Raw genomic sequence first — 15,344 nt, 5'->3', positions numbered from 1 at the left:
TTTTAGGCCAAGACAATGTTTGTGCATATTATTTAATTTTCAAACATTGCATTACTGAGATCACAATGTTGCACAAAAACATATGTGATATCACAAAGACACTTCATTTCCCAAGCAAGTTTAATTAAGTTTTAAATTAAACAAATGCAAGCTTGTTGTCATTAAAAAATATGCCATAAAACCATAATGCTGTGCATTTTATTGCAGTTGCAGCTTTGGCTCACCAGGGGGATGAATTGAGGAGTCAATTCTATAATTATTAGTAGAAATCAGTGGTAAATGTGTACCGATAAAGGAAAAAATACTGAAAATGAGAGAAGAACCTACATTTAATTTCATAAATGCATCTGTTAGGAAAATAGATATATTTAATATATTCCTCCAGATGCAACCAATAAAACTTGACCAGTTTGCTTAAAACTGCTAGACAACATTAAAAAATGACCAACAGAATGTAACGCTTCACCCAATGATGGAGATCATATTGATTGCATAATTGCTTGTTCACTGCTACTCAACATTATTATGAAATAATGCATAAAAGAGTTAAGATGAGTGGCAGAACATCTTGAAAGCACAAGAAATAAGAATGAATGAACGTCACAATATCAAAAATGCATGACTGACCTAAAATGGTGAACACATTGTACTATGTTTTGAATAATGTCACAAAAACAATCTAAAGTTTTACAGTACGTCACAAAGTGATATTTGCAGTCTTTTCACATAGAGATGACACAATAGACAGTATGACAGAATACATGAACATTCTTTATAAGGCCTCACTCAAAAAAGAAGCAAAGGAATATTTTGCATCCTTGACCTACATTTGCGTATACATCAACATCCAATACCGCAGTCCGGTTAGGGTTCAAATTCAGTCAAATCAGTTTCCTTTAACAGTAGGTTGAATATCATAAACTCATCTAAAGGAAGAATGTGTGATGTTGGAGTGCTTTTTTTCCTGATCTGGGTCCTGTGCAGTATATTATATATCTGAGACAAACAACCTGACAGCAATAAATCAGTCCAGGCAAATTCGATGTTTTAGCTCTAGCTTTTGGAGAAATGATCATCTGAGGTAAAGTGGCATTGGTTTATCAGTAAGCTTAGCTCCAAACGTCCTGTGAGTAACGGCCCTTGGTCATCAGCTTCTTAAAATAGTCCACAGCTTGAGTGTGCGTCAGGCCGCCCATCTCCTCTGCAATCTCATAGAAGGCCGTGTGCACGTCCCGAGCCATGTTACGTGCGTCTCTGCAAGAACACATGTTCTCATTAAATACACAAGCAAATGTGCTGCTGGAAAGAGATGCAGTATGATATTGACGAATGGCACCATTACCACTTTATGCTAGCAAAATCATACTATTATATGGAAGCACTATAATTATTTCAAGCTGTTTATTGTTCCACTACAATCCTGGCAGTTACTAGCATGGTCTGTGTTATACATCTATTCAGCATGTGGCAGAAGAAACTTCTGGTTCTTACCCACAAACATAGATATGGGCATTATTTGAATGAATGAGCTTCCACAACTGCTCCTTGTTTTTCTTCAGAAGATGTTGCACATAGATCTGCAAACACAACAGTCCATAGAATTACTTTTTGGTTTACTTCAGTTGCAAACTAAAGATGGAAATCTTTAATATTGTGAAAACTATTGTAAGATGCTGCAACCACAACAAAGACCTGTCATGTTTAGGAAGATGAGTAAGTGGAAAAAAAAAAAAAAATTGAAAACTCGCAACACACGGTCAATATGTGTTTGTGCAGTGCAGAGCGGCTCTCTCACACTTTTGTTTTGTCTCAAGATGAGCACCAGTAATGTTTTTTCTAAGGCACGTTTATGAATGCCACTTAAATGCCCTAACTGAACTAAGGCCTAATCTTGGCTTAATCTAAGCCTTATCTGTGAAACCAGGCCCTAGTGTTTTATTTTTCAATTTCTTTTAGACAATATAGTAGAGAATTTTAATTTCAGCCATTTACGGCGGCCATAGCATGACAATAACTTATTGTTAATTGCATGATTTTCATGTCACTCACCTTTTTCTCCTGGTCTCTGGAAAAGGCAACGTTAAGTTGTGTCAGCACACCCGCTCTCTCAAAATCCTCCAGTTCCTGCTGATACAGGAAGTCTTCGTTCCTATGGCGACAGCCAAAGTAAAGTATCGTCTCACCAACATCCTTCCCTGCAAGAGACAGCAAAAACTGAGTGAGAAACCTTTGCTTTCTTATGGTACACATGTTGTGTCAAAGCAAGTTTCAAGCCACACCTTGATCCTTCTGCCATGCTCTCTCCTGGATGAAGCCCATGAAAGGGGCGATGCCAGTTCCAGGCCCGATCATGATTACAGGATTACTGGCTTTGAACGGCAGGCGGAACTGGGATCTCCTAACATACATGGGAACGGTGGGCTTGTGCCCGTTATCGTTCACATCTTTATTCTTGAGCCAGTTGGTGGCCACACCTTTGAAGACTCTTCCTGTCTTGGTGGTGTACTCTATCACCACAGCACAGATGTGGATAGAGTGTGGATGGACCTGAAATGAGAATGAACAAAGTTAAGAGTCAACCTCAAAGTTTATGATTCAAGGTTTAATATTGAAAACTGAGGATTTTACCTTGCCGGAGGAGGCGATGGAGTAGTATCGAGCCTGAAGTCGAGGCATCAGCTCACACAGGTGATCTATAGGAGGGTTCAGGGAAGGTAGATCCTCTAGAATAGACAATATGTTTCTCTCTGAATCCACAACCCAACTCTGGTACAGAGCCTAAAAGGACCAATCAGATGGTGAAAAAAAATACTCATGAGGGCTGCGCTTAACCCTGGGTTATCATCATTCTAAACCCCACTTTCAACGGAAAGGAATATTTCACACTTGAAATTTAAAATCGGGGTTAGCATTGCTTTTTACCCAGGGAACCCTCTGGAGCTTTTGCGGGTGTTAACCCCACATTGCGGGGCCAAACATTTACAGTGTGAAATGATGTGGTGTTAGAATGTTAGGACAAGATGATTAGCAACAGCCATCCAATCGCATGCCTCATATTCACATGCTTTGGATGGTCACAGAATCACTGCATGTTGTATAAACAGTTGTTTTAGCGTTTGTTGGGGAAAAAGGTCAAATGGTGACAGAAAACTGATACTACTCGATTGTCAATTGGAGCTGAAGGGTTCGTTCACCCGAAAATGAAAATTCTGTCATCATTTACTCACCCTTGTGTCGTTACACATCCGTAAGACCTTCGTTCATCTTCTGAACACAAATGAAGATATTTTTAAGGAAATCTGAGAGCTTTCTGTCCCTCCATAGAGATCCAATGCAACTACCACTTTCAAGGTTCAGAAAGGTAGTAAAGACATTAAAGTACTCCACGTGACTGCAAATCCAAAGCGTGTTCAAGCAACAATGTCAGCTCTCGCGTGAACACAAAATGCATGCGTCGTGATGCTCTCATGAATAATGCAATAATGCAAATAAATATTTTCACAAAGTGGTAAATTACGTTTTTTGCGCAAACAAAGCAGTCGCTTGGATGTAAGGCTTGGATGCACCTGTTTGGCCATGGAAACCCATTCCATGAAGCTCACTACGCACTGTTCTTGAGCTAATCTGAAGGCCAAACGAAGTTTGGAAGTCTGTAGCTATTGACTCTGCAGAAAGTTGGCGACTTCTGCGCACTGAGCGCTCACCCCGCTCTGTGATTTTACATGGCCTACCACTTCATGGCTGAGTTGCTGTTGTTCCCAATTGCTTCCACTTTGTTATGATACCACTAACAGTTGACCGTGGAATATTTAGTAGTGAGGAAATTTCACGAATGGACTTATTGCACAGGTGGCGATCTATCACGGTACCATGCTTAAATTCACTGAGCTCCTGAGAGCAACCCATTCTTTCACAAATGTTTGTAGAAGCAGTCTGCATTCCTAGGTGCTTGATTTTATACACCTGTGGCCATGGAAGTGATCGGAACACCTGAATTCAATGATTTGGACGGGATGTCCCAATACTCTTGGCAATATAGTGTAGTCTGAAAATTCCATTCATAAAAAAACATAATAGTACAGTCAGCAATGTATAATATGAGGATGCGCAACACTAGAGCTTTTATATAAACAGGTTATGTTCTGCATTTGTTCAACCAATAACAATGACACCGATAATATGTAAATAAGAGCGATAACCCATTGTTTAGGAATGTACAGTGTGAAACAGCAGCTTACGAATACCTAGGATTAAATTGCTAACCCCGGGTAAATTATGAGTAGTGTGAAATGTGAAACAAGATAACCCATGATTCCGTTTACCCAGGGTTTGGAATGACCCAGGGTTAACTATTTCAAGTGTGAAAAAAAACAGTTTTACTATAGACAATACAACAGTGATTATGACATGATCCTAACCTTTCCTTCAGCGGAGGCAGACGCCATCTTGCGCATGTTCTCTTGTTCTTGAGGATCGGAGGCGTACTGCGCCAGCTCATACAGCACATTTGTACGTGGCGTGTTATTGATGTCAAGGTAATGGGTCAGCGCCGTGCGGTACGTAGTTGGACAGGGGAACGGGTGCTTTTTATTGGACTCCTCTGCAGAAGTGAAACATTACTAGCAACAATTGCATGTCATATATAGACTATTTAACAGAGATTAAATAAATTAAATAATATCTATTTATCTTACATGCCATCTCATATGCTGATTATTTAATTGTGTGATATAAATTTCAGATATTAGTATATACCATCCAGATTTTTGAGAGAGAATACAGTATCGAGATCTACTCCAAGCCTTTCTCCTAGTCTGTTGACAATCGAAGCATCATTTGTGGGGTAAACAGCAACATGGTCTCCAGAATCATATCTGCCAGGTTTGGGAAGCAACTGATTAATATGTGGGAAAAACATACTGTACAGTCTGCATGCAGACTTTCTTTTAAATGTTATACAAATAACATGACAGTATTGCTATTTGTAGTAGTGATTTCAAACAGTTTCTTTAATTTTACAATGCTGTAATATTGTACAGATATTAAGATTTTTGAAAACAATATCATCACGTCATGTACACAATTATGAGCATGAATCTCATGAACACTATCAAGAATATGGTTTATATATTTCACCCCTTAATCAAAAGAAAGAAGAAGAAATTATACCTAATATAAAGTATAATAAAATAGTTTTTATATAATACAATCAATCAAATTGTATGTATATTATATATGCAATGTAATATAAAATTAAATAAGTCAATTATTACATGTACCTGATTTTAGAGTCAGTGATATCTAACTCGATGTGCATCAGGTGGCGGGTTCCTCCTTTGTTCAACTTACGATTAACAGTCACAGGTGCAAGGAAAGGATTCTTTGAATCAAACGGTCTACACAGTTCAAAAATGAATAATGCAATCAGTTAAAAAGCTTTTCAAATTTCAGTATATCAATTAAAAATCCTAGAAGTTATTTACAAAACTGTGAAGAAAACATTACACAAACAGGAGGTCATTTTACAGAATACTCCACAATAGAAGCTCTTCTGATGTGTCAACCGATCGCTTAGTTGAAAGGGATGAACTCACGGTTTCTGTGTCTGAAAACTGTTGAGTCGCCCCATCTCTCCAGTGTACACTTGATTCATATTGATGTCATTATGAACCACCAGTTCAAACTGCCGAATGCTGAAAGAACATAAAAAGAATTGGAGATCTCATCCCAGCCTGCTTTTAAAGCATTCAAAACACCTATGATGTTTAATAAGATGCAAAAACCTATTCAAAGCAGGACACAGGAGGATTTTGTTATGGAAGCACATGATAAATGGATTTGGTCCCTCTAATATGGAGATGAGACCCTGAATGTGTTGTCTGGCCACAAAATACCCATCAAATAAACATGTTTGAACCAGATAATCTGATACAGCTGGTCTGCTCTTTCAAATTATACCATACGTTGCCTACCAATACAAGAATGCATTGCAGAAAAAGCGGGGTTAGCATATAAAAAAGAATATAGAAATAATACCTGCTGTCTTCTCCAGTGGGCTCCACACCAAAGAACTCACATACAGCAGGCCAAAACTGTTCCTTCCAAGAGATAAAATCCTCCTCCAAGCTTCAAATGATTTAGGATTAAATAATCAGGACAGACAATAAAAATGACTTAAAACCAGACAAAATTGACATGTTTATCCTTTTTATCTTTTATGAGTTTTTGTTCACTCACTTGCTGTCATCATCCCCGAGGCCCAGGTCAAAGACCCTTTTCCCACCAAGTTCAGCAAGCCTCTTGTCCGTGTACTTGCCTGTGGCGTTGTAGTGCTCATATGTTTTATTTCCTAACCCAAACACCTAAAAAAAAAGTAATTCAGTCTCTGCAAGGAGTAAATAAGAAACAGCGAGCACAGAGAAATCATCAAAACATGCAATACTTTAAAGGCTTAGCATCAATTAAAACACTCATTTTGTTCTTGATCTTTTGAAATAAAATCCGCTATCAAGTTGTACTTAAACATTCAAAACTTCCTCTTCAGTTTAAAAAGATCATTCACTGAAACTGAGATACAAAAAAGTTACACATTCTATAAAAAAAATAATAATAAATATAAAAATCTAGAAACAGACACTATTACTTCAGTTTCCAAAAATGGTCCATTTAGTTCAGAGATGGAGATAGGATGGAAACTGGAAACTATTTACCTAAATTATGACTGTTTTGAAAAAAAAAAAAACTTGTTCAACAAATCACATGGCAGCAACTCAATGCATTTAGGCATGCAGACATGGTCAAGAAGATCTGCTGAAGTTCAAACTAAGCATCAGAATATGAAAGAAAGGTTATTTTATTGACTTTGAACATGGCATGGTTGTTGGTGCCAGACGGGCTGGTCTGAATATTTCAGAAACTGCTGATCTACTGGGATTTTTACGCACAACCTTCTCTAGGGTTTACAGAGAATGGGCCGAAAAAGACAAAATATCCAGTGAGTGGCAGTTCTGCAGTCAATTTTTGCTGAGACATTCAGATGGTAGGGTTAGAATTTGGCGTAAACAGCACAAAAGCATGAATCCATTCTGCCTTGTATCAACGGCTCAGGCTGCTGGTGGGGTAATGTTGTGGGTGATATTTTCTAGGCACATTTTGGGACTCTTAGTACCTATTGAGAATTGTTTAAATGCCACAGCCAACCTGAGTATTGTTGTTGACCATGTCCATCCCCTTATGACCACAGTGTACCCATCTTCTGATGGGCACTTCCAGCAGGATAATGCACCATGTCACAAAGCTCAAATCATCTCAAACTGATTTCTTGAACATGAAAATGAGTTCACTATAGTCAAATGGCCTCCACAGTCACCAGATCTCAATATAGCACCTTTGGGATGTGGTGGAACGGGAGATTCACATCATGGATGTGCAGCCAACAAATCTGCAGCAACTTAATGATGCTATCATGTCAATATAGACCAAAATCCGCAGTCTTGTAATACTGTAGATGCTGATGCACTGCAGTGATGTTTCCAACCACATGTTTTGTCACGCTGTCCCACTACAACCACATAAAAGAATCTGAGAACTCCAGGCTGAAACCACAAGGCTTTCATCCAGAAAACAGGTCCAACTCAAGCGGAGCCTGGACATCCATGTCTCCAGAATCAAAGGAACAGAAGATTCAATGATCCGGTTCCATCTGAAATAGTCCCGCTAAGAGAGCGGTTCCGCTGGGATGGAGCTCTAGCTTTGTTTGGCTAGGCCAGATGTTTCCATTTGGTGAGGGAGAACTGATGAGGATTCCATGGGCCCCCTAACTATGGGACAGCCTCAGGCGCAGGCTAGTTAAGAACTTCACTGACTGCTCAGGAAACAGGTACTACTCCATAAAAAGGGGAGGAATTTTGAAGAATGCCAAGATCTCGCCCCCCATTTACTACCATAGTAGGAAAAATAAATACTATGGTGGTAGTCAATAGGGGGTGAGATCTGTTTGGTTTCTGACATTCTTCCAAATATCTCCCTTCGTGTTCAGCAGAACAAAGAAATTCATACAGGTTTGGAACTACTTGAGGATGAGTAAATAATGACAGAATTTTCATTTTTGGGTGAACTATCTCTTTAACCCAAGAAAGAAATCTAAAAAAGAGACACATTGGTTTCCTACGCACTAATCTGATGTTGGTTTATTACTCACAGCAAAATTGACCCCCTCTAGATCATCATCCGTCGCTTGCATCCAATCATAGAACTCCTGAGCGTTGTCTGTGGGGTCTCCCTCTCCATAGGTTGCCATGCAGAACACAGCCATGGAATTAGGAATCTCTTTCAGTCTAGACAGCTCGGACTGTGAATGGGAGAGTATAAAGACAAAAGTCAAGAGAGTTGAAAAGTATAGAATACTTTGATCTTGACTGATTGATTTTATTAGTGTGCATCAAACAGGCAGCGATAATGGCCAGTGTACCATGTCATACTCCTCTGGGTCAGCGACCATCGCTTTCATGCCATAGCGATGGGCATCTTTTGCCAGTCTGTTAGAAAATTCCTCAGCAGTCCCTGTTTGGGATCCGTAAAACACCACAATGTTTCGGTTCTAGAAAGAGAAGTTCAAACATAATCAAACATAATGGAACTTTCTTTCATTGTTCAAGAAAGTGAATTTTTCACCAATTATTTAAACTTTTTAGAACTGGACTAGATTTCTATGGTGGTAAAATGTTTCTGGAAATCTCACCGTTTTCTTCATTTTCTCAATAAAGCTTGTCTCACGTATTTGTGGCGTTCTATGAAAAGAAATGGGAAGAGAGAGAGAAAGAACACACATGTGAAAAGGCTGTAAAGCATGCCAGACCAATTCTTTTGGTAATGAATAGGGGATTGAGCCTTTCATTTCTTGGCCTTTTCCCACAAGGAGAACTTCCTGAAGTTCACACCCCTCTGAGAGCACCACAGCATTAGAACACGTCTGCTTTCAGTCATTGTTCAACTAATGAAAACCACAAACTTTCATGCTAATTCAACAACGAAGAACAGAAGGTAGTGCACAGAGTGGAAAAAAATAAAATCTTACTGGAATGGTGTAAGTTCGATACAATTATCTTATGGTAAAAGGTTTTTTAAATGAATTTTAAATTTTTAAATAAATAAAAAATAAAATGAACATTTCTAAATAAAATTCATACATAAGCATAATTTATTATATATATATATATTTTTTTACAATTTTTACTTTAAGAAATTTTTTTATAAACATTTTTTGAAAGAAATGAATACTTTTTTTTTTAGAAAGAACACATTAAATTGATCATTCATTTTAAATTGATGACTAAATGCACTTATAATGTTACAAAAGATTTCTATTTCAAATACATGCTGTTCTTTTGACCTTTCCATTCATCAAAGAATCCTGAAAAAATGTATCATGGTTTCCACAAAAGTATAAAGCAGCTCAACTGTTTTCAACATTTATAAACAATAAAAAATGTTTCTTGAGCACCAAATCAGCATATTACAATGATTTCTGAAGGATCATGTGACTCTGAAGACTGGAAAATTCAGCTTTGCCATCACAGGAATAAATTACATTTTAAAATGTATTTTAAACTGTAAATGTTTCACAATATTACTGTTTCAACTGTACTTTTGATTAAATAAATGCAGTCTTGCTTTTTTTCCCTTTTTTTTTTTCAAAAACATAAAAAAATCGTACTGACCCCAAACTTTTGAATGGTATTGTACATTCATTCAAGTTGAACAAGTCAGCTTGTAGGGTTCAGTGTAGGGTATATAATGTATATAATCAAACTATCAAATTACCAAACAACAATCACTGCACTGGCAAGACATCACAGTGCAAATCAACGGGGTCCTCCCCTATACTTCTCTATAGTTCCACATTAAAGAAACAAATTCTCATTCTCATTCAGAATCCATACAGCATTCCACCAGATTAGAACCTCATTTTGCTATTGCACACCACTGATACAACACTGTGTTGCGTTGTAGAAAGCCTAAACAATTCATTTAGGTGACATGTGGATACAACAAAACTATAAGCAATCCCTATGGGCAAAAGCAATTCCACAAAATCATAAAAAGCACCTGAAATATCCATCACAACAGAAGAAACACAGAAAATGAAACATCTATTTGTCCCAGACTAACCTCTCTGCGGCAACCAGTCTGTCCTGAGGCAAAGAGAACATGCATCCCATGACTGGGGAAAAGACCCTGTCCTTTAGAGTTCCACATACAGAGCACTTTCGTCTCTAAAAGGTTCGGATCAAGCGCTCAGCCAGCCTAAGAAAGTCCGTAAAAGTTCATTAGGAGGCTCTGTAGGAAACACATAGCTCTTCAGCGCAAGGAAAGGGGGCGTGAGGCAGGCAGGGGTCTGAGTGCACGGGCTCCCGTGCACGCTCATTCTCTCTGTCTCTCTCTCTCCCGCCATCTGGCCAGAGCACAGCGTTGCAAAGCAACATGAATATATAACATTTCCCATGGATCTCTACTGCACAACGCTGTTAGTGAACCCCCACCCCATCTTAAACGCACATAGACATGCGTAAAAACTTGAATGTTCCTGCCAATGCAAACACAAGGAGTTCATTCCCTCCCTTTCCCAGCCTAATAAAATACAAAAGAGCACTAAAACAAAAGCCAATATAAATTTCTGGATTTAATTTAAAACATTTTTTGTTATGTGTTCTCTGCAGACGCCACATAAGCAATGCATTCGATTAAAACAACTAAAGAAGAAAGACTAGTGGAGTAGATGGCTCAAACTGGCTGCAATCCTTCAACACAAGTAATGTGAACCAGGAAGCGGAGAGAATTGGAAGTAGTTATCCTTTCCTGCTCTCTAAAGATCTCTTCCTGACACTATAGTTCTTTAGTTATACATCATTTCCAACTGCATTCTTGTTCTACTCTTTATGTACTGCTGCTGTTCCTGTTTTAGACAATGAATAAATGGTGATAAGTGATTTATGTATATAAGGAAAGACCATGTACCATTCAAAGATTTGTCCAAAACATTAAAAAACCTTACAGACCGTTAAAAAAAAAAAAAAAAAAAAGTCTCTTGTACTCATCAAGTCATACTGTGAAATATTATTGCAATTTTTACAACAAGTGCTGTCAAACGATTAATTGCCATTAACTGCATCCAAAATAAAAGTTTGAGTTTACATATTATACGTGTGTACTGTGTATTTTTATTATGTACATCTACATACACATGCATGTATATATTTAAAAAATACTATATATATTTTATTTATATACAAAATATTTATATATGCAGGGTGCAGGACACTTTAGTTCATTTATGTAAGTGAGGATAGCAAAATAAAGTAAACTGTGACATATTATACCCAAAAATTCTTCATACAGTGGACTACCAGTAAAACTGATAAAAATCTGGAAACAAAAATTATTCAAACACTTTGACCTGACCATGTTTTGCTTAAGTGTTATCTGACATAATTAAGTTTAATTTTTTCTGACACAGTTTAACTCTGAGATCTTGTCATATTTTATTACCATTTTTTTTAAACTATAGTGAATAAACTGTATTAATGAATGAAATGTTCATGGTGTCTGAATACATTTTGGTTTGACTGTCATCAGGGCTTTTTTTGGTTTGACTGTCATCAGGACTGTCATCAGGGCTTTCATTGTTTACAAGCGTGAATGGGTCACAAGTTTAACACACAACACTACAATTGACAAGCAAAGATTATGGGAAGTATTCAGGAACAATAACATCCTGTGACTCCATCTGAACAAACAGTGCTAATTTTCAACCTCATATAAACCATCTATCAACTAAGGCGCTGATGCTTCTCTTCAGTATTGTGAAAACCGAACAGGAAATTCACATTTACCAACTTGACGCATCTATGAAAATTCATAAACAAAGAAGTAGCTGTTGGTATTCACAATGACACATAACCACTGTGTATATGAACTGCCTCTCACTTGCTACAGACCATAACGCCGAGACAGATTGTAACGCACGCACATACTCTGGGTCCCATGATGTCAACACTTTGCAATGCTGGAACCCATGACCGACCAAACCACAAAGTGCTTTAGGAACGAGCCATGGAGCAGAAACCATGCTTTGTTCAAACAAGGCCAAAGGTTTACAGGGAGAAGAACTATAAACTGACTGTCCAACAAAAATATTAGCATAAATTTGAGTCACATAACACAGTTCCAGCCATGGACTGTAAAGCAAAAGCTAATTTTGTTCCTTTATCGTTTGCATTTACACTTTTATGGGGTGGAACACAGATATTGTGCTTGTGTTTCACAAAACATAGCTGTGATCAACATTTCAGCCATGCAGAAAAATTTGTGTGGGAGTAATATTCCCCCCTCGAGGACAAATGAAGGGGGGAGGGGGTTAAAATCAGACACTTACACTGCAGTGAATGTCCTCATCTCCGGAACAGGCTCTGGTTGTCTTCGGAAGAAGAACCAGTAGATAAGCAATCCTGCGATTAGAGAGAAGAGGAAGATGTCCAGAGAGCTGAGGAGAGGCTCCGGAGTCTGATCCTGATCGGAGAGCAGCTGGGATTCAGCGTCCTCCATTTTCACAGAAATCAGAAAGCAGATATGTCTGCAAAAACAGATTGATTTCATCACTTAGTATTAGTTAATAATCAATTGAAGTAACTCTGAAAGTATTTACTAACTCTATAAAACATCATGGCATATCACTTTAAACAAAAACAGTCTTCACTTCACATACACAGATAAATACATAAAACAGGCACATACACTGTGCATTCTATCTATCTATCTATCTATCTATCTACACTCTTGGGTTAAAAAAAAAAAAAAAAAAAAAAAAAAAAAAAGCCAAACCCAAACTGGCTAAACACTAAGCTTTTAATTGTCTTAACCACAAATTATTGGTCAGGAAATTAGCTAAATTTAAGCAAATGCACCATTTAAAAAGCCATGGTTGTCTCAGAAAAACATCAAAGACAGAATGAAGTTTTGGCAGAATGTGGGAAGTTGTGTGTGGAGTAATGTATCACAAATGAAACACATGTTGCATGGTGAAGATCCAGAGTGGCGTCTTTGAAAATCTGATAAGAAATATAATAATAAATGCATCTCTACCACATGTCATTTTGTGGAGAACCTTTTTAGCTGCTGGTATTGGTGAGATACTTTACTGTGAAGTAATTTAATGCTACATGAGAATACTGCAGAATGGCTTGCTTCCAACAAATGAAAAGTTATAATCTACAGAGGAACAGATTCGGATCGGATCAGATGTTATTTTTCAACAAGACTCCTGGACTCCTGTCCAAACTGCAAAGACAATTAAGAAGTGGCTTGAGAACAAGTCCATGTTTTGACCTAGCCAGAGTTTAGATTTGACCCCTATAGTGAATATTTGGTCTCACAGTAAACTCAAATGAACTGGGAGACATTTTTCAACTCATGAACTGTTTCAAGTCATTATATTGAGTGGAACAACACTGACTCATCTTCCTGTAAAAAGCTTTCTGTAAGTTGGGGAAGGCTATTCTGTGTTAAGTTACTTTTTCTACCATATTTGTGCAATTCTTGCTAATTTCCTGACCAGTGACTAAACATTTTGCCATTTTATATGTGTGACCCTGGACCACAAAACCAGTCTTAAGAGCACAGGGTATATTTGTAGCAATAGCCAACAATACATTGTATGGGTCAAAATTATCGATTTTTCTTTTATGCCAAAAATCATCAGGATATTAAGTAGATCATGTTCCATGAAAATATTTTGTAAATTTCCTACCATAAATACATCAAAAAATGATTTTTGTGAGTGGATATGCATCACTAAGGACTTCATTTGGACAACTTTAAAGTCGATTTTCTCAATGTTTTGATTTTTTTTGCACTCTCAGATTCCAGATTTTCAAATAGTTGTATCTCGGCCAGATATTGTCCTATTTATTTGCTTATTTATTCAGCTTTCAGATGATGTATAAATCTCAATATCAAAAAATTGACCCTTATGATTGGTTTTGTGGTCCAGGGTTATATAATATATATATATATATATATATATATATATATATATATATATATAGTTCAGCAAAATAATTAATAAATATAATATAATTAAATATTAATACATAAAATCATTATTTTTAAATTCTTATTTGCATAGTTTGTGGCCATGTAGGTGCCATAATATCTTTAACAAGTACGTTGACAAAAATACCATTTGTGACTTTTTCATGTCATGTTGTGCCCTCTTTTGAAAACTCAATGTAATTACATAATGATGAGTAGTTACAAAACACGTTTTTCTTGAAAGGACTGTCGTCAATTTCTAATTATTTTTAATATTCGTCACCTCGGTTCCCTACAAAGAAACTTTTATCGCTCAATAACAGCTATAGCGTGTTACAAAACAAGCGTTTTACAAAACAAGCATTTTGTAACACGTCTCATAAAAGCAGAAGTACCACAGTACTAACGTGTTTTTTATATTTAACATGGCGTTGTTTGTATACATGTATCTCTTACTTTGACGTATATTAATATGGTAATCATTCAGTATCGCGTAGGAAAGTTGCATTGTATAGCATCTGATACTATCACTACCATGCTATTACCGCCATAGTACTTTCTGTAAGGGCAGACATACATGTATTATATACACAAAATGTTCATTTTTTGTTTATAACTTCAAAAACGGATTGACAATACACCAACAGGCAATTATATCATTATAATTCAACAGTTACACGACACACACACTAAAAGACATACCTCCGGTTAGCTGGAGCGCGGCGCACAGCACAAGCCTACGTCAGAGTGAAACGCCGGGTTGCCAGTCGCACGTTCAAATATCCCTCGCGAATCTTAGCTGATTAAAACTAGTAGTTTAACTTTGAACAGATGCCACTTTTTTGCTTTGTTGTAATTTTAGTACGCGTTAACATGTTCTTCAAATAATTCGTTTTATTCTGACTCATTTATCCATTACAGCAGCACTGTTTTCCTACTCGTCAGAACTGAGGGATTCTGTCTGTGAGCCTAATTATTCTGGGGTCTTTGGCAAGCATACAAGAACTTCGTTGAAAAAAAATAAAAAAATAAAAGTTATGCAGAGAATGTGGTGAATTCTTTACTGGAAAAAGTGCTTAAAAATATATTTTACAATGATAAAATCCTTGAATCTAACGTTCTGCTCAAAGCACTTAAGGGATATTTCCAATTCCCATTTCTGTTTGACAGGGCTTCCTCAATCAGTTCTTGAAATGTTCAAATGAACAAATTTCCTAACATTAGGCTGATTGCACATGATTCTTACTCACAAAAAG

At 37.1% G+C, this 15,344-nt stretch overlaps 1 protein-coding gene across 2 annotated transcripts; it reads right to left on the bottom strand.

Annotated features, from left to right (window-relative positions):
- Positions 1–18: 18 nt before the first annotated feature.
- Positions 19–15,082, bottom strand: pora (P450 (cytochrome) oxidoreductase a). 2 transcript variants are annotated; one of them, XM_051911392.1, is made up of 16 exons: positions 14,791–15,082; positions 12,434–12,631; positions 8,741–8,789; positions 8,471–8,599; positions 8,201–8,350; positions 6,238–6,362; positions 6,037–6,126; positions 5,595–5,693; positions 5,280–5,396; positions 4,756–4,874; positions 4,419–4,600; positions 2,629–2,778; positions 2,280–2,547; positions 2,050–2,195; positions 1,492–1,577; positions 19–1,254 (listed from the first exon to the last, which is right to left on the bottom strand). In XM_051911392.1, exons 2-16 carry the CDS (start codon positions 12,601–12,603, stop codon positions 1,110–1,112), a joined length of 2,025 nt encoding a protein of 674 aa, XP_051767352.1. In that variant the 5' UTR covers positions 12,604–12,631; positions 14,791–15,082; the 3' UTR covers positions 19–1,109. The 2 variants fall into 2 exon arrangements, with proteins under 2 accessions (XP_051767352.1, XP_051767353.1); XM_051911393.1 differs by lacking the exons at positions 12,434–12,631; positions 14,791–15,082 and adding an exon at positions 10,171–10,456.
- Positions 15,083–15,344: the final 262 nt, after the last annotated feature.

The sequence above is a fragment of the Ctenopharyngodon idella genome, chromosome 10 (assembly GCF_019924925.1).
Source record: "Ctenopharyngodon idella isolate HZGC_01 chromosome 10, HZGC01, whole genome shotgun sequence".
NCBI lineage: Eukaryota > Metazoa > Chordata > Actinopteri > Cypriniformes > Xenocyprididae > Ctenopharyngodon > Ctenopharyngodon idella.
Note: the sequence above shows the minus strand (reverse complement) of the source record. Positions and strands in the feature narration are given on the sequence as shown.